Source organism: Phoca vitulina, unplaced genomic scaffold, assembly GCF_004348235.1.
Source record: "Phoca vitulina isolate PV1807 unplaced genomic scaffold, GSC_HSeal_1.0 scaffold52, whole genome shotgun sequence".
In the NCBI taxonomy this organism is placed as follows: Eukaryota; Metazoa; Chordata; class Mammalia; order Carnivora; family Phocidae; genus Phoca; species Phoca vitulina.
This window is the reverse complement of record NW_022589755.1, coordinates 585,925-611,762: the sequence shown is the minus strand read 5'-3', so window position 1 is coordinate 611,762 and position 25,838 is coordinate 585,925. Positions and strand designations below refer to the sequence as shown.

The window sequence follows — 25,838 nt, the reverse complement described above, 5'->3', positions numbered from 1 at the left end:
TACTGGTACACATTTATTTAAAAGGGTTAAAATTTTAAAAGAATATCCATACCTACTATTGGTTAGGATATGGAAAAACTTCAACTCATACACTGCTGGTAGGAATACAAAAGGGAACAACCATTTTAGATCACAGTTTGAGGTTTCTTAAAAAGTTATATATTCATCTACCCTGTGATTCAGGCATTGGAACCCAAGATATTAACACAAGCTAAATAACATGCATATGAAAAACTGCATTAAAATCTGTGTAGCAGTATTTTCAATAGCCAAAAACTGGAAACAACTCAAATGTCCATAAGCAGGTTAACAAATAAGCACATAATGGTATATGAACACCATATTTTTCAGCAATATAAAAAGCATGGGGGCGCCTGGGTGGCTCAGTCGTTAAGCGTCTGCCTTCGGCTCAGGTCATGGTCCCAGGGTCCTGGGATCGAGTCCCGCGTCGGGCTCCCTGCCCTGTGGGAAGCCTGCTTCTCCCTCCCCCACTCCCCCTGCTTGTGTTCCCTCTCTCGCTCGCTCTCTCTCTGTCGAATAAATAAATAAAATCTTAAAAAAAAAAAAGCATGAACTACTCATAGAAACAACATTGATGAATCTCAAAATGAATACGCTGCATGAGGGTACTCACAGGAAAAAGAGTAAACACTCTATGATTTCAATCATAAAATTTTAGAAAAAAACTACTGTAAGGGAAGCTAAATCAATAGCTAACTGGAGAGCAGAAGAAAAGAGATTATAAAAGGGCATGAAGTAAATATGGGGGTGATGAATAGGTTCATTAATATCGTAATAAAGGTTTCAGGAATTTATACAAATGGCAAAACTTACTGAGTTCCCTTTCCTAGCCCTGGCGCCAGGTGACCCAAGGCTAGCTGTGTCACCCCTGGGCCTCAGTGCGCAGTGTGGCCTCAGTGCACTCATCTCCCTCCTCCAATCTGCTCTTCCTTTGAACTCCCTGGGGGTCTTGAAACCCTAATGGAGATCGTGTCCCTCCTTTGGGCAAAACTCCTTGGCCTCTGGAGTCCTCTAGACCTGAAGGTCCGGCACCTCGGCCCGCAGTCCAGGCGTGACCCCCTCACGCGCTGTCCCCTGAGGGCAGAGTCCTCCCGCCGCAGCCCCCTCGGCCCCGAGCCCGCTCCCGCACGGGGCCCCCGCCCGCCGCCGCCTCCCCGTCCCGGACACCGGGGCCTGGGCCGCAGGGACGCGAGCCGGCGCCCCGCGCTCGGGCCTTCGGGCTCTGGGTGGGGGGACGGCGGGAGGGCCCGGGGGACGAGCGCTCACCTGAGCCGGGGCCCTGCGCGCGGCCGCCGCCATCGGACTCGGTGGGCTGAGCGAGGCCGGAGGGGGGCGGACACCCGGACTCCACTGTGAGCGGCGAGGACAGCGCCGCCCCTCGTGCCTTCTCGGTTAGTCACCTCTGTCCCCCGCCGGCGCTCCGCAGGACCCCACCACGAAAGCCCGCTCCCGGAGCTGTCAATATGCGTGGAGAACATAGGAAGTCCCGCCCCTACGAGTCGTGCCTCCCACGGAGCCGCCTATTTCCTGAGACTTCACTGGTCACCCACGCTGCCGCTCTGCGCCGAGCATTCTGGGTAATCTAGTTCCCTGGCTCCACAGGCCCCTAAGCGGGTTGGTTCCTACCTGAATTCTGGTCCAGAGGAGGAAGTTACCCGGAGCTTGGAGAGGCTGACAACTGCTCCAAGAGCAGGGAAGCTTTGCACCCTACTGAAGGGGCTGCATCAGATTTCTGAGGATTACTGTCTACAACTAATCAAGTGTTTGGAGACGTGATTTCCGATTCCCAGAAGCTCAGCATGTGCCTAATGGCTAAAAATATTTCTAGATGCTCTAAAAGGTCACAAATCCAAATATATGTATTATTCCATAGAGTCATTCAGACACAAAATGCGCTCCCTGGAAGCTGAATCTAATGTTAAAGTAAACTAACTGCACACGAGATGATGTCACTCATGCTAAGCCCCATGTCAGCAAACCAAAATAAAACTAAATCTGTGTTTAACTTTCCCAGACACGGAAGGCTTAGATCAACCAGTTAGCACTTGCCTGTCCTGCACAAGTTACCTGACCCCGCTCCAAGACTTTTCTTTGCTCTATTTAAGGAAAGTAACCTTGCCTTAACCAATCAGCATGGAAATGTTGGGATTCAGAGCAAACGGTCAAGAAAGAATTCTTGAACATCTTCAGTGCAAAAAGGCAGTTTTATTAGAGCACAGGGACAAGACCCATGTGCAGAAGGAGCTGCACTGTGATTGTGAGGGGTGGGCGATTATATACTTTCAAGTTGGGAGGGGGCTATGGATAGCACAAACCTCCAAGGTTTTTTGGAAACAAGGTTTCCAGGACCCTGAGGGGGCTAGCTATTGTTAGGAAAAGGTCACTTATTACTGTTTAGCAAAAACTCAGTCATGAGACCCTTCAGATATATATCAGGGGACCATATGCTTGGAGTATGATTGCTAACATATATCTTGGGGGGGTAAAGATAAAGGAAGTTTGCAAAGGAATTTCTATATGTTTAAAGTAGACTCACAGGATCCCAGGGAGTCAGGTTAAGATGGCCTTTTGGTCTTAGCAAAGTGTCAACATCATGGAAGCTAAGCTCCCAGAGGAAGGTACTTTGCCTGTTTCACAGAACTTGTCAATGGGCTATAAGTAGTAAGGAAGTTTTTCTTCTGCCTTTGTTTCCCACATCAATCAGCAAATGCTTAGTATGACTTCTCTGTTCCTGCTCCCTTGTGCATATACAAATCGTTCATTTTGTACAGCTCTCAGGGCTCTGTATCTGCTAGTTTGGATGCTGCCTAATTCATGAATTGCCAAGGCAATAAGATCTTTAAAAAATTTACTCAGTTGATGGTGCCTGGGTGGCTCAGTCGTTAAGCATCTGCCTTCGGCTCAGGTCATGATCCCGGGATCCTGGGATCGAGCCCCACATCGGGCTCCCTGCTTGGCGGGAAGCCTGCTTCTCCCTCTCCCACTTCCCCTGCTTGTGTTGCCCCTCTCGCTGTGTGTCTGCCAAATAAGTAAAAAAATCTTTAAAAAAAAATTTACTCAATTGCATTTTGTTTAACAGTAATGATATAGTACAGTATTGTAGCTCAATTGCATCGCTCTGAAGCTTTAGAATCATTTTTGGCAGTCACCTTTGTGTATATTTGGTCAGGAACAAGAGAAAAAATAATCCTGGGCGCCTGGGTGGCTCAGTCGGTTAAGCGACTGCCTTCAGCTCAAGTCATGATCCCAGGGGCCTGGGATCGAGTCCCGCATCGGGCTCCCTGCTCTGCGGGGAGCCTGCTTCTCCCTCTCCTACTCCCCCTGCTTGTGTTCCCTCTCTGTCAAATAAATAAATAAAATCTTTAAAAAAAAAAAAAGAGAAAAAATAATCCTGATAGTGCCAGGACAAGGAAGATAGAGGAGGGATGTTGGGCCACCCTGAAGCAGGAGTACAAAAATCGATCTCTCTAGTTCCCACAGAAAACGTCTCTCCTGCCTTTAGAGTTAATCGTATACAATTCATTGAGCAACACTTGTATGTGTTGAAAACTCTCATTTTCAACAGATTTTATTTATTATGTCAGAGAGAGAGAGAGAGAACACAAGCAGGGGGAGTGGCAGGCAGAGGGAGAAGCAGGCTCCCCGCTGAGCAAGGAGCCCAATGCGGGACTCGATCCCAGGACCCTGGGATCATGACCTGAGCCGAAGGCAGATGCTTAACCGACTGAGCCACCCAGGCGTCCCACTTCATTATTTTTTTTAAAGTAAACTCTACTTCCCCAATATGGGGCTCAAACACATGACCTCAAGATCAAGAGTTGCATACTGTACTGACGAGCTAGCCAGGTGCCCCTCTCTCACTTTATATTCTGACATATATTCAATTCCTTTAGGAATCTGATATCAATCTCAAAAAGAGAACCAAAAAACTATGCTGTTTGGTACAGAGCAATGGCTGCAGTTTTCAAAGGTGGAACACATATGCAAAGGTTGCTCCGAACACTGAGACATTGAGAATATCTTAAATCCATGATTTCATCTCTTTGCTGGGAAATTATCATTTCTCTTGTGGTTTCAGGGACTGACATCCATGGGAATTGATATTAACTCAGAAAAAAGTTGTAAAATGCAAATTACAAAGAACTAAATGTCTATGTAGTGATTAAAAAGTGGTGACAGAAATAGCTTGGATGAAACATCATGGGTGGTGAAAAAAGGTAAGACCTCAGAGAAGTTTTAGCAAAAATGTCTGAGAACAGATAGAATTAAACTGAGCACAGGACTAAAATGCTCATTCTGAAGGTTTCATCTCCAAAATGTGAATCTTTTTCATTCTTAAGAACATTAAGCAATACCACCATGTAGGGGGTGCTAAAGAGAACATTTAGAGCAGCCAGAATTATCAAAAAATAAACAGATGTTGGGTGATAATGATGTGTCAGTATAGGTTCATTAATTGTAACAATGTAGCATTCTTGTGGTGGATATTGATAATTGGGGGAGACTATGCATGTGTAGGTGAAGGGGTGTAGGGAAAAATATCAGTCCTTTCTGCTCAATTTTGTGTGATCCTAAACTGTTCCAAAAAAATAAACTGTTTAAAAAATGCAGAGGACTTTAAACATGTATCTATTTTTTTTATAAACAGGGCAGGAAATAAAAAGTTACTGACATATTTTCATATAGGAACAGACATTGATCATGGTGAAGCTACAATTACTTGAATTAATGTTATGTTATTGCTTTGACATTTCAACAAAGGCAAACATTTTACCTAACTATAAAACAGTATTTAATCAAAAACATTAAAACAAAAGCAGTTAGACTCTGAGTACTTGGCAAGTTAGTGACATTTCCACACCAAGAGACACTCATTAGATTTAAAAATATAAACTCTTGACTCTACATCACTAGTGGATTATATCTTAAAGGAAAAAAACCTGAAAATATTCAAACTGTTTTCCATTATCACATTAGTAAACAAATGGCATTGCTATTTTCAAATATTAATGCTATTGAGAACCAAAGTTTTCATCCCGACAAAAAAAATGCAAATATAAGATCAAATAATTAAAACCACGTAATTCTTTTTTTTTTTTTTTTTTTTATTAAAGATTTTATTTATTTATTTGAGAGAGAGAGAATGAGACAGAGAGAGCACATGAGAGGGGGGAGGGTCAGAGGGAGAAGCAGACTCCCTGCTGAGCAGGGAGCCCGATGCGGGACTCGATCCAGGGACTCCAGGATCATGACCTGAGCCGAAGGCAGTCGCTTAACCAACTGAGCCACCCAGGCGCCCACACGTAATTCTTTTTTTTAAGATTTTATTTATTTGACAGAGACACAGCGAGAGAGGGAACACAAGCAGGGGGGAGTGAGAGAGGGAGAAGCAGGCTTCCCGCCGAGCAGGGAGCCCGATGCAGGGCTGGATCCCAGGACCCCGGGATCATGACCTGAGCCGAAGGCAGACGCTTAACGACTGAGCCACCCAGGCACCCCTAAAACCATGTAATTCTAAATCCATTTAGAAAAATCATGATTACTATTCATATGAGATTCATTGAAATGAGAATGCTCTTTGTTTTTTGAAACAGTGCTTGGTTGTTTACATTACATCAAATAAATCAATTTTTATTTCCGTTCAGGTTATGATCTCAGGATCATGAGATTGAGCCCCATGTTGGTGTCCATGCTCAGAGAGGAGTCTGCTTGTCCCTGCCCCTTCCCCTCTGCCCCAGTCCACCCTTCCAACCCCACCCCCCCAATGCACACTCTCTAAAATGAAATCTTTAAAAAAAAAAGTCTCTCCCTCTCCCTCTGCACCACCACCCGCTCGCACTCATTCTCTAAAAAATAAATAAAATTTAGGAATATTATTCAGAGGAAGAAAAACACATAAAAATGATTTTAAAAAAACTCCAAAACTATTTATACACCATATGCACATGGAAGAACCTCAAAATAATTATGCAGTAGGAAAGAAACCACACCACAAAAAATAAAAATTAAATTGATACAAAATTCTAGAAAAGGCAAATCTATACGGAAATAAATTAAACAAATGGGTTGTCTAGGAAAGGAAAATCATGCAAGACAGCAAGAAAGGTATTATCTAGGGGAAGGAGGTAACCCTGGGAAGGACAGAGTGGTTCATCATGAGTTCACCATCAGTGGTTCATGATCATGGTTTCACCGGTGTGTGTGTGTGTTCTCACTTCCATCAGCACATCATCAAACCTGCAGGGATGGTGGGGAAGGTGGTTGTCTCCAAGCCAGGCTGTCTGCCTTGTCACATGCAATCCATGGATGGACACCGTGTGACTGTATGTGTGTATCTCAAATACTAGCTCTGGCACATGCCTATCACATGCCTCTCTCACAGGTCTCTGTGGAGTACGTGTGTGTGTGTGTTCCCGTGGCCACAGCTGCTGTGGCGTCAGCACCTCTCCTCACCAGGGACCCTGGTGCTTTACAAATGCAGCCTGTGTCTCATGTCTGTCTCACTTGTTTTCTGTGGACAAGGTGGTATATGTGTCTGCGGGTCCAGGCTGTGTTGAGGCGTGTCCGCATCCCATACCTGTCCTCGGGCTCTCAGTGGGACACCCACAGGCTTGTCAGCACCACAGACGTGTCACAGGGAGCTGCTGGGATGTGCTGCAGTGTAACCAGCACACATCTGTCGTATCCCCCGGCATATGGTATCCGAAAGGCCGGGATGAGGTATTCCAGCAAACACACTGTATGGATTTCCAGGTATAGCATCCAACACACTTACCTGGGACCACAGCTCTATGATCCATCTCATTAATACCTAGTTTACAGGAATGTAGGGGAAGGGTAACTAATTAAACTGTATCAGATATGCAAAGAGACAAATCCAGAAGGTGAGAAACGCTCATGGACAAATGATTCAGGAACTTCAAGGAATGAATAAGAATTCAAAAGGTGAAAGCATTAGCTATAGTTTAAAAGAGAATTATGAGACAGAACTACTGAAGTCATAGATACATTTTGGAACCTGACTTAAAGAACAAACACATTTTTAGACAACAGAAAAATTGGGCACTGAAAACATTTTATTATGCTTTTAAGTATTTTTGTTTGAGCAAGTTGTTGAGATTACCAAAGAGCCCTTTGAACTTGAAAATGTGTTCCGCAGATTATGTGGTAAGAGACTAGATGTCAAGATTAGAAGCAACACAGCATAGCAATGTGCATAGTAATAGAAGAAACAAGAATGACTATGAAATAATAAATGTTTAAGAACGGATTAAGAAGGGTGCTGGGTGGCTCAGTTAAGCATCGGCCCTTCAGCTCAGGTCATGATCCCAGGCTCCTGGGATTGAGTCCCGCACTGGGCTCTCTGTTCAGTGGGGAGTCTGCTTCTCCCTCTGCCCCTCCCCCCAGCTTGTGCTCGCTCACTCACTCTCACTCTCTCTCAAATAAATAAAATTAAAGAAAAAAAAAAGAATGGATTAAGAAGGAACTTTTAGTCTCAAGAGTTTATGAATGTATCAAAACACAAACATAAATTGTATGCTTTAAATATACATAATTTATTTCAAGAAAACTATATAGTCAATGCTAATTTTTCATGGATTTTGTGTTTATAAATTTACCTACCTGCTAAAAATTGAAACCATAAAATCAACCCACACTTTTACACTCATTCACAGACACATGCAGAGGTACAAAAAATCTGAGTCACCTGATGTGCATGAGGTCTACAAGGCCACACTGTGCTTTCTCGTTTCATACTGAAAACAAGTGTTCTCCTCATGATCTATTTATTGCCATGCTTGTGGTTTTTGTTCATGATCTTGTGATCCCAAATGGCCTCCTGCTTAAGTACTGTCTAGTATTCCTAAGCACAAGGAACGTGCCTTAAAGTACATGTTAGGTTAAGTATTGGCCAGGCTAAGTTACAGTACTGTTGGCCATGAGTTCAATGTTATTCAATAAAAAATATATACTAAATGAGTTGCATTTAAACAGAAACACATGTAAACCAATGTTATGTATTGACTGATGAAAATGTGACCAGAGGCTCTCAGGAACCTAATTCCTGATTTCCCCAGGAGCAATGGTTCTGTATTCACTAACGCAGTGTTCACAGTGACTTTCTAGAAAATAACTATCATGAATAACACGAATTGATTATACTTCAATAAACCTGTTAAAAAAGCAAAGTAATTCTAAAATTTGTGACTTCCTAATTATTTTACCTTGTTTTTATATGTTCTTGGGGTTATTCATGGCTACCTATCAATGCAGTGAAAACAGAATGTAATGTGGTACTTTCTTTGTATCTTTGTCCCCTCTCAGGCTGCCAAAACAAAATACCAGACTAGTTGGCTTAAACAACAGAAATTTATTTTCTCATACTTCTAGAGGTTAGAACTCCAAGACCAAGGTACCATCAGGACTGGTCTGTGGTGAGGCCACTCTTCCAGGCTTACAGACAGCTGTCTTATTACATAGTCTGTCTTCTGTTCATGGGGAGAGAGACAGAGACACAGCATGTGAGAGCATACCTTCTAGTATCTTTTCTTCTAAGGACGCCAGTCACACTGGATTAGGCCCCCATCTTTATTACCTCATTTATCCTCAATTATCTTAGTAAAAGCCACACCTAAATATAATTACATTGGGGAGCAGGACTTGAACATCTGAGTTCTGAGGGGGCACAATGCAGTCTATAACAGACTTGCCTGTATTATGGGAAGGGTTTTATTCCTTGTGGACATTCTGATGTTTTAGGAGGTTAGAGTTGAAGGTAAACAATTTCCCACATTCACTACACCCATAAGGTCTTTCTCTAGTGTGCTCTCTCTGATGATTAATGAGGTCAGAGCTCTGGCTAAAGGATTTCCCACATTCACTGCATTCATAAAGCCTTTCTCCAGTATGAACTCTTTGGTGCTTAATGAGGCTAGAGCTGTCACTAAAGGATTTCTGACACTCACTACATTCATAAGGCCTTTCTCCAGTGTGACTTCTCTGGTGTCTAATGAGGCTAGAGCTGTGACAAAACGATTTCCCACATTCACTGCACTCATAAGGTCTTTCCCTAGTGTGAACTCTCTGGTGTTGAAGGAGCATGGAGCTATGGCTAAATGATTTCCCACATTACCCACAATCATAAGGCCTTGCTCCAGTGTGAATTCTCCACTGTGTAGGATTTGCAGCTAAAGGACTTCCCACATTCGCTACACTCAAATGGCCTCTCTCCAGTGTGAACTCTCTGGTGTTTAATGAGGTTGGACAGGGTGGTAAGTAACTTTCCACAATCATCACATTTGTGAGGTCCTAAACAAGTGTGAACTCTCTGATGCTGAAAGAAACGGTAGCTAGAGATAAAGAACTTACCACATTCACTGCACTCATAAGATCTTTCTCCAGCATGAACTCTCCAGTGTTTAATGAGGTGAGAGCTCTGGCTAAAGGATTTCCCACATTTCTCACACTCATAAGGCCTTTCTCCAGTGTGAGTTCTCTGGTGTTTAATGAGACCAGAGGTGTGGCTGAAGGATTTCCCACATTCACTGCACTCATAAGGCCTTGTTCCAGTATGAATTCTCTGGTGAGTAATGAGGTTAGATTTGTAGCTAAAAAATTTCCCACATTCCCTGCAGTCATATGGCTTTTCACCAGTGTGAACTTTCCGATGCATAATGAGGTTGTACTTCTTGCTAAATAATTTTTTGCATTCATCAGATTCATGAGGTCTTAGTCCATTGTGAACTCTCTGGTGTTGAATGAGGCCAGACCTTTGCCTAAAGGATTTTCCACACTCACCACACCTGTAACATCTTTCCCTCATGAGGACTTGCTGGTGCTGAACAAATGTGTGTTTGGGGTTGAAAGCTTTCATGCAGTCTTCCCTGTTATAATGACATTTTACACTGTGGAAGGCCACCGCACATTCAGTTCTCCTGTTTGACTTCTCCCTGATGTGAGTGACCTGTTGCTGGAGAAAGCCCAGGTTGGCCAGGAAGTCCTTCCTAATTTCTTCATAGGTAAAGGGCTTCGCTGACATATGGAATTTGCATTTCTCCAAAAGCGAGGCTCTGCCCATGCTGCTTCTGAAGTGTTTCTCTTCAATTTGCTGCTTATGGTGCTGATGGAAGGTCTGCAGTGACATGAAATTGTTTTCCACATGCCCCACACATGTACAGTTTCTGCTTAGGATGTGTTTCCTGGTGTTCAACCAAAGGTAAAATGTCTCTCAAGATGGTTCCACACATCTCACAGAGGTGTGCCTTCTGGGGAGACATACCTGCTTTGGGAGTCCTGTCCAGTGACAATACTCTTGCAGAAATGCACTGCTCAGAAGATGCAGCCTTATCCTCCACTCCACACCAACAACCTGAAGAAAAGAAACACTGGTAAAGTACATGTTGACTGGTGAGAAGGGGAAACCTCTAGAAAAGTACCTGACAAACCCAGGAATGGATCAGTAGGACTGTTCTTAAGACCAGAGAGTTGGGTACAGATTGCAGATGGGCTGCTTAGCAGAACTGGGCCTCTAAAGATCACAGGATGTGGAAGGCCCCACAAGGTGAAAGATACACCACGGGGTACAATACAGGAGGGAAAGGCACGGTCTACTACTTGTTCCTCTACAAACAGCATTCAGCAGATCTTGTCTTCTGCTGCCATGGTGGGTTATGTAGAAGAGTGTGTTCGGGCCCATGAAAACATGACTGCCACAGAGCAGCTGGTGTTCACTGGCAGTCTAAGAATATGTGCACACATCATGCCACAACATCTGGAAGCCGATGCTGGAGAGCACAGCAGGCGGAGCAGTAACGGGTGAGATGTGGAGGTCACCAACACGGGGAATAACCCTGAGCTGGAAGAGTAGAAGCGACAAGCAGCAGAGATGACCAGTTGGCAGTGTCCAGAATGGGAAAGGCACTAATGAGGTGTGGCCACCATTGTCATCACCACCACCAATACCAAACGGAAGAGGTTTCTGATGTGATTTGAACAGAGCTCTGACATTGTGTCTCCCCCAGGGCCAGGTTCCCACTGAGCTCATCCTGCTTTGGGTGGATTCATGCTATGGACTCAATATTTGTTTCCCTGCAAAATTCTCACGTTGAAATCTTAACCCTCAAGGTGATGGTATGGGAGGTGGGGGGGCCTTTGGCAGGTGATTAGATCATGAGGGTGAAGTCCTCATGAATGGGATTAGTGTCCCTGTAGAAGTGACCCCAGAGAGCTCTCTCATTCTCTGCCACGTGAGGACACAGGTACAAGACGGCTGTTTATGAACCAGGAAGGGGCCCTTACCAGACACTGAATCTGCCAGTACCTCAACTGAGGACTGCCCAGCCACCAGGCTTGTGAAATACGTATTTCTTGTTTTAAGCACCCAGCCTATGTGTGTTTGTTATAGCAGTCGGAATGGCCTGAAACAGAAATTGGTATGAGAAGTAGGGTACTGTTGCAACAAATACCTAAAAAAGTGGAAGGAGCTTTGACACTGGGAGATGGGTAGGCTGGAAGACCTTTGCAGTGTGTACGAGCAAAGGCCAACACCGTCAGGAAGGCAGGGCTGAGAGCAATTCTGGCGAGACTTTAGGAAGAGGTGAATTGTACAGAAAGCTATCTTCTTAGATGATACTTAAATAATGGCGAACAGAATGTTGGTAGAAATATGAATGGTAAAGGCCATTCTGGTGAAGTCTCAGGAGGAAATGAGGAACATGTTATGGACAATGGATATAAAAGGATGAATTCTGTTCATCTTCTAGTGTTTTGTACAAGTAAAACATAAAAGCAATTAAACTGGATATTTAGTTGGGAAAATTTCTAAACAAAGTGTTGAAGGAGTGGCTTGGTTCTCCCTGACTGCTTATAATAAAGTGCAATTAGAGAGAAATGATTTGAAAATAAGATGCTTAAGCAAAAAAGAAGCAGAACTTAAAGATTTGGAAAATTCTCAGCCTATCCACATTGAAAAAAAAAGAAAAAGCAGTGTTCATAAGGGAACACTCCGGGTGTGGCTAAGTGACTGGTAAGGGTATTAGTATGCAGATGTACCACAGACTTCATCAGCCATCTCCATAGAAGCCAGGTGCTATTCTTCAAGACAAGGGAAGAATGACAACGCCCACCCACCCCACACCTCAAAGTGATCAGATCCTCAGGGCTGCCACTCCCACACCGGACCAGAGAGCATGGGCCAGTGGGGCATAGTGATTTCAAAGGGTGGGTCCACTTCTCTGGTTCAGGCAGGCCAGGATGTCCCCACCAGGGCCTCAGGGAGGGGAACCCTGCTGAGAGCTGTAGTGTGCTCAGCAGAGTCAGGGGGGCAATACTCAAAGCAGTAGGGCCTGGACCCAATACCGGTTAGAGTCACCAGCTCATGATTCCAGTTTGGGAAAAGCTGTAGTCATGAGACCCCAATTCAGGAGAGCACCAGATGCAGGACTGCTGCCTAAGAGAGCCTTGGAGGTGGGACTGCTGCTTAGTGGCCTGGCACACCATTGAACCATAGAGGTTTATTCTTGAGGCTTAAGGTTTAATGAAATTTGCCTGGGTGTTTTAGACTTGGTACCTGTCACTCCTTTCTTCCCTCCCATTTCTTCCTTTTGGCATGAAAACGTCTACTCTACTCCTGTTTCACCACTGTATTTTAGAAGCATATTTGGCTATATGTGTTCACAGCTGGAAAGGAATTTGTTGCAGGATAAATCGTACCTTAAGTTTCACCCACATCTGATTTAGATGATACTTAGATAAGACTTCTTGGAGCACCTGGGTGGCTTGGTCGGCTAAGTGTCTGCCTTCAGCTCAGGTCATGATCCCGGGGTCCTGAGATCGAGTCCCGCATCCCTGCTGAGCAGGGAGCCTGCTTCTCCCTCTCTCTCTGCTGTACCCCACTGCTTGTGCTTTCTCGCTCTCTGTCAAATAAATAAAATCTTAAAAAAAAAAAAAAAAGATTCGGGAGCTGCTGGAATAGGATGAATGTATTTTGCATGTGAGAAGGACATGAATTTTAGGAGCCGGGGGGGGGGGGGGGGAATGCTATGGATTGAAAGTCTGTGTCCCCTTCAAAATACTTGTTGAAATTCTAACCCTCAGTGTGATGGTATTAGGAGGTGGGGCCTCTGGGAGTGGGTTAGGTCATGAAGGTAGAGCCCTCATGAATGAGATCAGTGCCCTTATAAAGGAGGGCTCCCTAGCCCCTTTCACTATGTAAGGACACAGAAAGAACGCAGCAGCTATGAACCAGGAACAGGGCCGCCACCAACTACACCATGCTGGTACCTTGATCTGGACTTCCCAGCCTCCAAAAGCGTGAGAAATAAAAATATGTTTAACCACCCAACCATGTTGGTTTGTTACAGCAGCATGAACTAAGACAATTCATTTCCATCCTGTGAAGCACCAGGGGTTCTCTACCCTGCCCCCAACATAAGCAACTACCTGGGACCTGGGCGATAAAAGTATTGAGGGAAAGACAAGACAGAAGGGCACCCAGGATTGGCCCGGCACCACTCAGCACATGATATCCTGCAGGAGAGAAAACTACCACAAAGGTTCAGAGGAGGATCTTGAAAGAACAGAGTCTGATCCATGTAAGTAGTGACTATGTCAGTAATGACAACACCCGGCACAGGCTGGCAGGAGGAAATGTCAGCCAGAAAGAGGAAGTAGATCTGGGGCACACAAAAGGCCTGGGATCTGGACAAAGTCACCTGGCCAGGGGGAGGGCAAGCAAGCAAGGTAGGAGTCATCAGGATGACTGTGAGATGCCTGACCCTGCATCCTTCCCTGGGAGTCCTGCAGGGAAGCAGGCACTGGGGCTACGCAAGGACAGCAGAGGGCAGCGCAAACACCTCCGCCCAACCAACCCCAGCACCTACCCAGGAAACCAAGGAGGCAAGCAAAGCCCATGGTCCTGATGTGAGAAAAACACAGCTGCCCCTCAGGAAAGAAGAAGGACAAAAAGTATCTCAGGACACAGGAGTAGGTTTGAGGGCCTTTCCCAGGGAGGTTGTAAGTGCCAAGTTCTCCAGCATCACATCGTGGTACAGGCATCTCTGAGCCTCATCAAGGAGACCCCATTCCTCCCAGGAAAAGTACACAGCCACGTCCTCAAAGGTCACAGTGCCCTGCCAGGATGGTGACAGATGAACCACAACAGTCCACTTCTGAGGAGCCCAATACCTTCCCCCACAACATCTACCCCATGCCCACCCTCCTTCCAAGCTCCCCAACTCAGAGGAGAAACTATGCCATGGCACCACTGTGTCTTCATGAGCCCATTAATCATGGGATCCAGACACCAGCAACAAGACGCAGGTGGACAAATACATATCTGAGCTGTGGGCCTGGCATAGAAGGATCCAGCTGCCCGTATTACCCTGCTATGGCCAAGGTCTCAATACCAGGTCCTAGAACCATCAGGTATAACCTCTCTCCCAGTGAACATCGTTCTTTAGAGGGCACATCTCTCACATCTCTGGATCCCATAGCCACATGCCCATGGCCACCACCACCTCCCTGGCCCACTCCATGTGACCAGGCATGTCCCTGGACTCTCCACATATTATTTGTGTTTTATTCAGCATCTCTTCATCCCACTGGTGAGGGTGGAATTCCTACCCTACAGTTATGGAGATGGCCAAACATATGATATCTGACACCGGCCAGATGAGACTACAGCAATTCATTAAGCACATACTCACAGCATGTGAGAGGAGGACATGCTACACCACACAGGGCAACATGAAGCTTGTACTCCAAAAAAAAAAAAAAAAAAAAAAGAATCACCAGGAGCTCTGGGATGTAAGCTCTGTATTATCAAGAAGAAGTTTAACTTGGTTCCCATGAAAAGATGTGATTGGCTTGTTACAAAGCTCCATAGATTGATAGGGAACTGAAACCCTCTACAAAGGGATAAACTGGAACTGCTCTGGTCTCCTTGATAAAAAGGAGGTGTTTGGTTGGGAGAGCTTACCTGCAGGAGCAGAGTGGGGAGGGGAATTTGCACTCAAGCCAACCTCGCCATCCCATTTTCACCACACGTTAAGGGCACCCATAATGGGCCTTAATTTTAGGCCTATGCTACAACTTGGCAAATGGCATCCAGATTATGCTTGACATATTCAAACAGGATCCAATATTATCTCTTACATCCCATGGTTTCCACTAGTGGTCACAGCACCAAAACCTAAGACGATCTCCCTGCCTGGTTCCATTCCTTGCCTCAGACTCAGAACGACATGTGGCTCTCAGATACCCAAGGCCCTCTTCCACTTCTGTGCTGCACTTGCTGTCCCCTCAATAGTCATAGCCTTTCTTTGTCCACCTAACCCTCATTCAAAGCTCAGCCCATTGGTCTAGTGACTCTTACAGAGGACCACATGTGCTCCTGACCTTACTGTTCAAGATGAATGAAACACCACAAGCCCCACCAAAGTTCTCATAAAACCCTAGTGTATATACAGAGTGGTGAATAAGCACCTGCTCTAACCTGAGATCTTGCCTCATTCTTCTCTGCCTCTGCATCCAGCTCATGTCCACTCTTCTCCTGGAAGCCTTGGCCACCTGCCAGATAACACTATCTCTGAGGCCCCTCTACCCCTTTCCCCTCCCCATCCCCACTGATAACCACTTGCCTCCCTCACCCGTGTTTGTAAAGCTTGATACCATCAGCCAGGTATCCAGGCCAGAGACCCAGGCCTCCACCTCCAGCCTCCCCCTCATGGTCCCTTGACAGCTCTACCACCATAACTTGAAGATCACCCCTCCTAAATGTGACCCACATTCATTCACTTGGGCCCACACGGTAGCCACCACATTTTGGATGTTTTCATCCTGAACCACACCCCAGATTTCAGACCTATTTATTTAGCGGCCCGCTTAAACGCCTCCACTTAGTGGTCTCCGAAACATTTCGGACTCTTCGCGGGGTCAAAACACAGCTCCTGGCATCCCCAGTGACTACTACTCCCATAACCAAGTTCCTCGTGAACGATGATGCAGCTTCCGTCCCTACTTCTAAACACCACCCCTGAATCTTGTTTCACACCCTCAGCATTCACACCAGAAGGTCTAGTTGCCCCTTTAGAAACACAAGTCCGGAATCCAACCACATCTCAGCCATGATTCGGGTCTACTCACATTCAGCTGGACTTTGGCAACAGCCTCCACCCTGACCTTCCTTCCTCCTCCTCAGGCCCAGTCGTTGCCTTCTCTGCACCCAGACAGAGCCTATTCAGACCTTGGTAAGATCGCCTCCCTCTTCTGATACAAACTTCCCATCACCTCTGGAGTAGACACCCACGTTTTCAGGCCGCCATTGCAGTCCTGACCCCTATGCCCCTGCTCCTTGCTCCCACCTGAAAGACAGGCTTGTGGCTTCCTGAATATTCCGAACATGCCATCATTACCTCTAAGAACTGACCCAGCCTGGTATCAACTAGGCACAACCTTTCACACCCATTTACAGTGACTGCCAGGAACAGGCACACTGACCTATGACCCCGGCATGGACCTAGGACCGTACGTTTGGGGTCCCTAGACCCAAGGACTAAGTGAGTAGCACTAGATCCGAAGGCACCACAACGCACGGAACATGTGCTTCAGGGTGGGGGACTGAGCACTTTCCTGTGGTCCCATGGCCGCCTGTGAAGCCACGGCACGCGGGAAGGCCAGCCTTAGAGGAAGGAGTCCACGGCACGGCTTGGCGGACTCAGGCCTCCCGGTACCCCTGCCGCGCCCTGATGCGGAGGCTGGTGACTTCGTGCTGGCCGCTCCACCTCAGTGCCCAATATCGCCCCTTACCAAACGCCCCTCGGCCCCGAGCCCGCTCCCGCACGGGGCCCCCGCCCGCCGCCGCCTCCCCGTCCCGGACACCGGGGCCTGGGCCGCAGGGACGCGAGCCGGCGCCCCGCGCTCGGGCCTTCGGGGTCTGGGTGGGGGGACGGCGGGAGGGCCCGGGGGACGAGCGCTCACCTGAGCCGGGTCCCCGGGCGCGGCCGCCGCCATCGGACTCGGTGGCGGAGCGGACGCCCGGGCCGGCGATCAAGGCCCCGGCCCCGCCGCGGGACAGCCCGGGCGGCGTCGCCAGCCAAAGCCCGAATCCGTGCGGCGGGGACAGCGTCTCCCCTCGCGCCCTCTCCGTCCCGTCACCTCGGCCCCCAGCCAGCGCTCCGAATCCCAGACCAGACTGACAGGACTTCAGGGCAGCCAAAACGATTGACTACTAGAAAGATGCCGGAAGTCCCGCCCCGACGTTTTATGTCTCAGCCGGAAACGCCGATTTTTTTTTTTCTGCGTCCCGCCCCTCATCGCACAGCTTTCCCGACAATGTAGTTCTCACAGAGCCACAGGCGCGCGTAAGAGCGCTCGCACCTCACCTCCAATCCAAAAGGCCGAACTGCGCCGCGAGGACCTCTGGGAAATGGCGACTCTAGGCTCCAGGACGGAGGAGGGACTTAGCTCCTTCTTAAAGAGGCCGTACTTAGATTTCTGGAGTCTGGCTGCAACTGAGCACCTAGGTGGAGATCTGTTATTTTAGAGTCCATGAAGCTCAACATGCTCTCAGAAGCTAAACATATTCTTTCGGATGCTCCCAAAGGCTACAGATCCAAGTGCACAAAATTTTCCAGTTAGTCACAAAATGTGTCCACTGGTAGAGGAAACGAATAAAAATTACCGTATAGTAACTCAAATGCATGCGCTCTGAAGAATTAGAGCCAGTTTTAGGAACTGAACTGTGTATGTTCAGAGACGAAAAATACTCCAGATGGGGCGTGACAAGAAGGGTGGAGGAGGATGTGCTACCCTGAAGCAAGAGTACAAATATGGATCTGTACAACCTGTGATGTGCAATTTGGTGAGCTTTTATCCGTTCACATCTCTCTTTTTTTTTTTTTTTTAGATTTTATTTATTTATTTGACAGAGAGAGAGAACACAGGCAGGGGGGAGTGGGAGAGGGAGAGGCAGGCTTCCCGCCGAGCAGGGAGCCCGATGTGGGGCTCGATCCCAGGACCCTGGGACCATGACCTGAGCCGAAGGCAGACGCTTACCCAACTGAGCCACCCAGGCGTCCTCAATTACACCTCAATTAAAAAAGTTTTAAAGATGGTTATTAATTATGACTATGTAGTGATACAGATGGTGGCAGAAATGTCTCTGGAGAAGTACCTTGGATGGTGAAAGAAGTGAAGATCTTGGAGAAATTCCAGTAGTGATGTTGTTGGTGCACAATGGGTAATTTGGGGATTCTTGAATTGGAAAGTTTTTAGAGCTGATCATTCTGTTTTTCCATTAAAAGATTCCATGTTCCTGAGTAATAGAGTACCATTCAATGGAGACAATTTCTTCACGAAAACTTTGAGCCTGTGAAGAACATTAACACATCTAATTGAAAGACTTAAAATTAAGACCAGCAAATCCTAGTTAAGATTAAGCATTAAGCATAAGACTCTCCCTGAGAAGAAATAGCTCTTTCATGTAGGAATAGCATTGTCATTGAGTTTATTAAAGGTAAGAAATTTTAGACATATTATTCATAGCATCCATGTCACCTAATATATTGTTTTAAAATGCTATTCAGGGGCACCTGGGTGGCTCAGTCAGTTAAGCATCTGACTCTTAATTTTGGCTCAGGTCATGATCTCAGGGCCCTTGGATAGAGTCCTGCAGGGGGACTCTGTGCTCAGCACTAAGTTGCCTTGTCCCTCTCCCTCTACTCCTCCCCCCTTCAAATAAATAAATAAATAAATAAATAAATAATAAATAAAATGTCAGATAATTCCGGAGCACTGGGTGTTACGCACAAACAATGAATCATGGAACACTACATCTAAAACTAATGATGTAATGTATGGGGATTAACATAACAATAAAAAAATTTAAAAAAAAGTTAGATAATTCCATAACATGTTTTATGTTTAAATATATTTGACTATTTTACACTGCATTTTCAAAATTAAAAAATAAAAAGTAATTTTCAAACTGTTAACCTTAAAAATAACAACTGCCAGTTATTTTTCCAGCAAAAGATGGTTTTATTTGGGACTAAAAGAGAATTGCAATCCAGGACAAACAAGCTGCCACAAAGCCATAGGCAAGTCCAGAGAACAAAGGATAAATACACTTTTTTTTTTTTTTAAGAAGAAAAGAGGTAAGTTGGGAAGGCTGTTATAAATTAAAAGTCCTTTGGAATAAACTGGAAGTTCGAAGTAGAGTGGCTTCTTATCGGCTGAGCTGTTGTGGGATGGGGTAGGGATAAGGAAACCTTTCATTCTCAGGCTTGGAGAAGAAAATAGTATCCACTGCAAGGTCAAGTCCAGTAGAGTCACATCTCTCTTCCCCTTCGATCTGCAACTGACTACAAGTGGTAGGGTATGAGAGCTCCCCCTGCTAAAACTTCCCCATTACATTTTAGTGAAGTTTCCTGTTACTAATTTTCACACAATTTAATTTTTTTTAAATCAGTCATCATAAAAAGGAAGGACTTTCTATGAAGTGATAGACTTTTCTTACCTGGAAAGTAATATGCTATTGAAATTAGTGGTAATAAAAAGCAAATGATATAATAAATTTGAGAGACAAAGAGGATAAGTGCATTCAGTTCTTCAAAGTGCCAATGGCTGGCAATAAGTTCTGAAAATGAATTTCATTTTATGGAGGATAATTTACAAAATATGCCTACTAAATACTGTGTTGCATTACTTTTTAAACTAATTTGTTATTTATTTGACAGAGAGACAGACAGAGAGAGAGAACACGCAGGGGGAGCAGCAGGGAGCCTGATGCGGGGATCAATCCCACGAACGCGGGATCATGACCCAAGCCAAAGGCAGACACCCAACAGACTGAGCCATGCAGACGCCCCTGTATTGCATTACTTTTAAGCACTAATTAAAACAAAAAACCTTTTCATTAAAACTAATATCAAAAGCACTAAGGTGTAAACTTTAACAAAATAAACTTATTTCAATTGAATACTTAGCACTTTTATCATAAGCAATGTCATGATTGCAATATGCTGTATGATCAGCAGAAAGTGGTAAGAAAAGAAGCAGGAAAAAGGGCAATGGTTCTGGCAAGTATGGAAGGTGCCTAAACAAACAAAACTATCAGGATTTTTTGAAGGCAAGATGATCGGTTTGTGGGGGTTTAATCAAGTCAAATAAATACACCAGAGTCAGAATATCATGTCAATAACAAAATAAAAAAAACTAAAATAACTCATTTCTCAACATAAAGTTGATGGTAGATTATAGCCAATTAAAGGAAAGAGGACTAAAATAAATTAAATATATTGGTAAATTTCTTAATTTTGTTTCCTAAATAAAGCCTATCTAGATGAAAATCTCGGAGGGAATACTCAAGTAAAAATAAAAATCAAGCCAGTAGAATTTTGCAATAAACAAGGAAAATAAAAGTCACAAAATATCAATTTCATTGTTATCTAAAACAGAAAAAGTAAATTTCAGGGCAGCTGGGTGGCTCAGTCAGTTAAGTGTCGGCCTTCGGCTCAGGTCATGATCCCAGGGTCCTGGGATGGAGTCCCAAGTTGGGCTTCTTGCACAGTGGGGAGCTTGCTTCTCCCTCTGCCTGCCACTCCCCCTGCTTGTGCTTGTGCTCTCTCTCTTTCTGACAAATAAATAAATAAAATCTTTTAAAAAAGAAAGAAAAGGCTGATAGGAAGCATGGAGTTCCTTGCTCAGCGGGAAGCCTGTTTCTCCCTTTCCCTCCCCATCCCCATCTTCCTCTCCCTCTGCCTGCAGCTCCCCCTGCTCGTGCTGTCTCTGTCAAATAAATAAAATCTTAAAAAAAAAAAAAGAAAAGAAAAAGTAAATTTCAAACACTGACTAAAGAATCCATCCTGGACATATCAATTAGTCATTTGGTGTCATTAATTCTGTTGCAACACAAAATGACTATGAATTGTGCTAAACAGCTTGATTTTAGTGAGGGGGTAGAAAAAATCGTCGTAATTATAATAATCCAACCATGTTTAGGAATTTGAGAAATATTTTCTTAAAGATTTTATTTTTTTCAAACCTTTAAGAATTTTATTTCATGCAGCTAAGACAAAGGTAAAACAAAAGTGGTGCCTACACAAAACCAAACAGATAGACAATTCATCTATATAATTCTAGAAATTACAAAAAAATATGGAATACTTCATGAATTTGCGTGTCATCCTTGTGCAGGGGCCATCTTAATCTAACCCGTATCATTCCAATTTTAGTATATGTGCTGTCGAAGCGAGCACTAACAATTTTATTTTATTTTTTAAAGATTTTATTTGAGAGAAAGCGCGTGCATGAGAGAGAGCATGAGCAGGGGTAGGGGCAAAGGGAGAAGGAAAAGCAGACTGCCCACTGGGCAGGGAGCTCAACATGAGGCAGGATCCCAGGACCCTGGGATCATGACCTGAGCTGAAAGGCAGATGCTTAACTGACTGAGCCACCCAGGCGCCCCTAAAGATTTTTTTTTTAAAGTAATCTCTACACACATCATGGGGCTCAAACTTACAACCCTGAGATCAAGAGTCACATGCTGGGGCGCCTGGGTGGCTCAGTCGTTAAGTGTCTGCCTTCAGCTCAGGTCATGATCCCAGGGTCCTGGGATAGAGCCCCTCATCGGGCTCCCTGCTCAGCGGGAAGCCTGCTTCTCCCTCTCCCACTCCCCCTGCTTGTGTTCCCTCTCTCGCTGTGTTTCTGTCAAATAAATAAATAAAATCTTTAAAAAAAAAAAAAGAGTCACATGCTCTGCCGACCAAGCCAGGCAGGCGGCCCTCGAGAAAATATCTTTAAAAATCATATGGGGGGCACCTGGGTGGCTCAGTCTGTTGAGTGTCTGACTCTTGGTTTTGGCTGGGGTTGTGATCTCCGGGTCACGGGATTGGGCCTCCCTGTTGGGCTCTGCTTCTGCGCTCAGCTCAGAGTCGGCTTGAGATTCTCTCCTTCTCCCTCTGCCCCTCCCCCCAGGTCGCTCTCTCTCGCTCTCTCTCGCTCTCTCTCTCCCTAAAACAGGTAAGCATATAAAATCTTTTAAAAAATCATATGGCAGGGGCGCCTGGGTGGCTCAGTCGTTGGGCATCTGCCTTCGGCTCAGGTCATGATCCCAGGGTCCTGGGATCGAGCCCCGCATCGGGCTCCCTGCTCAGCGGGAAGCCTGCTTCTCCTCTCCCACTCCCCCTGCTTGTGTTCCCTCTCTTGCTGTGTCTCTCTCTGTCAAATAAATAAAATCTTTAAAACAAAACAAAACAAAACAAAAAAATCATATGGCAAATGATCATATACAAAGATAATCTAAGTAAGTCTGCAGTAATTTCTCTGAAAGAGCAGTAAAAAGCACTGTGATATTGATACAGGGGCATAGAATTTAGGTAAAAAATGTAACAGAATATAGAGCTCATTTAAAGGGTCATGTGTATATTTTGATGTTCAATTATGGGGGAAGTGGCACGAGATAGCAATAGGAATGTAAGCTTTTAAATATATTCTGAAGCAATGAAGTATACAAATGGTAAAATATGGGGTGCATGGGTGGCTCAGTCGGTTGAGTGCCTGCCTTCGGCTCAGGTCATGATCCTGGAGTCCCAGGATCAGGCCCTGCATCAGGCTCCCTACTCAGCAAGGAGTCTGCTTCTCCCTCTGCCCTTCACCCTGCTCGTGCTCTCTGACCCTGCTTGTGCTCTCTGGCTCTTGCTGTCTCTCAAATAAATAGATAAAATCTTTAAAAAAAATTTTTTTTAATGGTAAAATATGAATTTAGATCCTTTCTTCAAAGTATACAGAAATATTAGTTGCAGGTGGAGAGAGCTTACTTGGAATGACAGGAATGACTGTTTTACAAGTTGATTGAAGAGAATGCATGTAGAATGTACATAGAGAATTTCTCAAAACAGACACAAAAATATGACAATAAGTATATATTTAAATATAACCAACTACAAAAAATATATATAACCAATTACATTAAAAGTGTCTATGATTACAAAATACCACAAAAACAGAAATGATGAGCCACACAGTTGAGAAGATATGTGAATCACTCATAATTGTTAAAAAGCAGCTATATAAATAATTAATTCATTTAATAAATAAGTCCTACAAATTAATGAGATAGAAATCATCTCACTCAAAAGTGAAAAACCTTTGTATAGATGACAAGAATTCCAAAAGGCCAACCATGCCAATAAGAAAAATAATTTTGAAAGTTTAACCTTAAACCAGAGTGACATCAATAAATGGCAGACTCGGAATCTACAGGCCCTTACTATCCTTAAAAACACTGAATAAACAAAACATGCTGATCAAAATAGCTTTACGCGTACTTACGCATCAGTTAGAGGTCTGTAGAAACCCAGGAAGGAAGGAAAACAGTGGGGCTTGATTGCAGGGTTCTGGCTTGTCTGAAAGCTGACCCGGGGCCCGGTTTCTGCATCGCCTGCCTCGGTGATGATGGGAATGGTGGCAATAGTTTGGAAATCAGGTTGGAGGCAGTAAGGACACTCGCAGATCGCAAACCTTGGGATAGCTGCAGGAAGACTGCAGTCTAGTAGGTGGCTGGGGACAGTTTAGGCAGAGGAATACACCAGAAGAAGCGGGTGTGAGACCATTAGGAAAACTAAGACGTGTACTGCAGAATTGGGGAACACACACAGACACACACCAGGGGAGATGCACGAAGCCCGGAAAAGATATGAGAAGGCCTCAAGCTTTCATGCTAGCTTGATTAGTGGAAGTCTTTCCCTGCATGGAGCCAGTCCCTGAAGACTCAGAGAGGTGGCTCTCCAGTTGGCTAAGTCAGAGTCTTATATAACAATTAAAAGAGCAGCTATTCTATCTCCTCAACCTAATCATGGGAGGGCCATACGTGACATTTCCATATTCGCAGAGCCACACTCAAGGGGAAGAAATGATACAGCTATGTACACCAGGGGCAAGAATCTTGGGGGCCATCTGAGTTCCACCTACCACAGTGGTTTCTGCTAAGAGACATCTGCCCATGAAGACTCATGTTCTTCCCTTCCTTGGTTTATTCAAGGTGATAAAAAGCAGTCCAGCCGCTCCATGCTGATGTCTATATATGGTATGTAGTGAGCTGCCCGCAAGACCAACACTGGAATATGTACCAGGCTGGGGGCCCATGACCAGAGAGCCTAGCCACAAACCTCGATGGATTCCAGAGGCACAGAGGTACACTGAACCCTGGCTTCCCCACTTTCTGGGCCCTCACCTAATCTGGAACGCTGGGATATAATTGCTCTGAGAGTTATCAATGATGGAATGGATTTTCACCCTGCTTCCTCTAGTACCAGCTAGCTCCCAGTAAAGTTTTCAGTAGCTGGGCTGGGGCGGGGGGCGCCTGGGTGGCGTTTAAGTGTCTGCCTTCAGCTCAGCTCATGATCTCAGGGTCCCAGGATCAAGCCCCGCATTGGGCTCCCTGCTTCGTGGGAAGTCTGCTTCTCCCTCTAGCCCTTCCCTGCTCATGCCTGCATATGCATTCTCTCTCTCTGAAATAAATAAGGTCTTAAAAAAAAAAGCAATTGCTATAGACTGTTTGTGACTCCCTCATCCCCCGCGTTGAAGCCCTAATCCCCAAGGTGATGGCATTTGGAGGTGAGGCCTTGGGGAGGTAATCAGGCCATGAGGGTGGAGCCCTCATGAATGGGATCAGTGCCCTTATAATCAGAAACAGGAGAGAGCTTGCTGCTTCTCTCCCTCTGTCCTCCACCATGTGAGGAAACCAGGAATAGGGCTTGCCCGAGAACTCAACCATACTAGCACCTTGATCTTGGACTTCTAGCCTCTAGGACAGTGAGAAATAAATATTTGTTGTTTAAACTACCTCATCAACAGCATTTTTTTTTAGGGCAGCTTGAGCCGACTAAGATAGCAGTCTTGCTTCCTAACAGGATTTTATCTCATAGGGGCTGGGTGTGTGTCTTGCCCAAGGATATGAGGTTGCACTGAAGGACACTGAAGGCCCATCCAAGGTCTGCGGGCTGTGAATCGGTGCAGGACACTGGCCAGCTCTGCCCTGCTGTCCCCTGGGCCACCCACCCCACACGTAACTCCTTCCTGGCTGCACCACCAAGGCAGGTGCAAACTGTTGGCCGAAAGATTCTTTGGACTGTCCCAATTTCTCATATATACCCCACTATTCCTTTGTCACGTTGTCTATTATCATTTTTGTTGTTGTTATAATTTTTTTATTTTAGGAAGGATGGAAACTGAAAGGAAGAGTCAGGAAGCCTAGGTCTGGCTTCAGTTCACCCTCAAATTAGACAAAATCTTTTTTTTAACAGTTTGTTTGAGATCTCTTTCACATACCACAACATTTGCTCTTTTAAAGAGTGCAATCCCGTGGTGTTTTTTTCTTTTTTTTTAGTATATTCACCAGGTTGTATAACCATCACAACTATCTAGTTTTTAAACATTTTCCTTACCCCAAAAAGAAACCCCACTCCCATCAGCAGTCCTTCCCTTTTCTCTCCCCACCCAGTGCCTGGAACCACTTATCTACTTTCTGCCTCTATGGATTTGATTATTTTGAGCATTTTGGATAAATGAAATCAGAAAATGTATGACCTTTGTGTCTGACTTACTTCATTTAGCATAACGTTGTCAAGGTTTTTCTATGTTGTAGATGTATCGGTATTTCTGTCTTTCTTATGGCTGAAGAATATTCCACTGCATAGATAGACCCCCACTTTATATTTTGTCAATTCATGGACAGCTGGGTTGTTTCCACCTTTTTGCTCTTATGAGTAATGCTGCTGTGGACATTTGTGTCCAGGTTTTTCTGTGTATGTGTGTTT

At 45.1% G+C, this 25,838-nt stretch overlaps 2 protein-coding genes and 1 non-coding gene across 3 annotated transcripts in view; all 3 read right to left on the bottom strand.

The window, feature by feature from the left end:
* LOC116622250 (zinc finger protein 256-like) overlaps positions 1-17,256 on the bottom strand; it is a 115,279-nt gene extending 98,023 nt beyond the window's left edge. Inside the window, exon 1 of the mRNA XM_032388568.1 lies at positions 16,999-17,256. Within this exon, the coding sequence (XP_032244459.1) occupies positions 16,999-17,031 (33 nt within the window). The 5' untranslated portion in view covers positions 17,032-17,256. The remainder of the gene's footprint in view (positions 1-16,998) is intronic.
* On the bottom strand, positions 9,080-25,821 carry LOC116622274 (zinc finger protein 256-like). The gene is made up of 5 exons (XM_032388628.1): positions 25,626-25,821; positions 23,353-23,580; positions 18,194-18,388; positions 17,403-17,539; positions 9,080-10,390 (listed from the first exon to the last, which is right to left on the bottom strand). Exon 5 carries the CDS (start codon positions 10,163-10,165, stop codon positions 9,161-9,163), a length of 1,005 nt encoding a protein of 334 aa, XP_032244519.1. The 5' UTR covers positions 10,166-10,390; positions 17,403-17,539; positions 18,194-18,388; positions 23,353-23,580; positions 25,626-25,821; the 3' UTR covers positions 9,080-9,160.
* On the bottom strand, positions 21,172-21,278 carry LOC116622501. The gene has a single exon (XR_004297570.1). It is a non-coding gene; the product is annotated as a U6 spliceosomal RNA (small nuclear RNA).
* Positions 25,822-25,838: the final 17 nt, after the last annotated feature.

Excerpts from the sequence above, each read along its gene's own strand:
- LOC116622274 (XM_032388628.1), bottom strand. The coding sequence starts at position 10,165 with ATGTCACTGCAGACCTTCCATCAGCACCATAAGCAGCAAATTGAAGAG.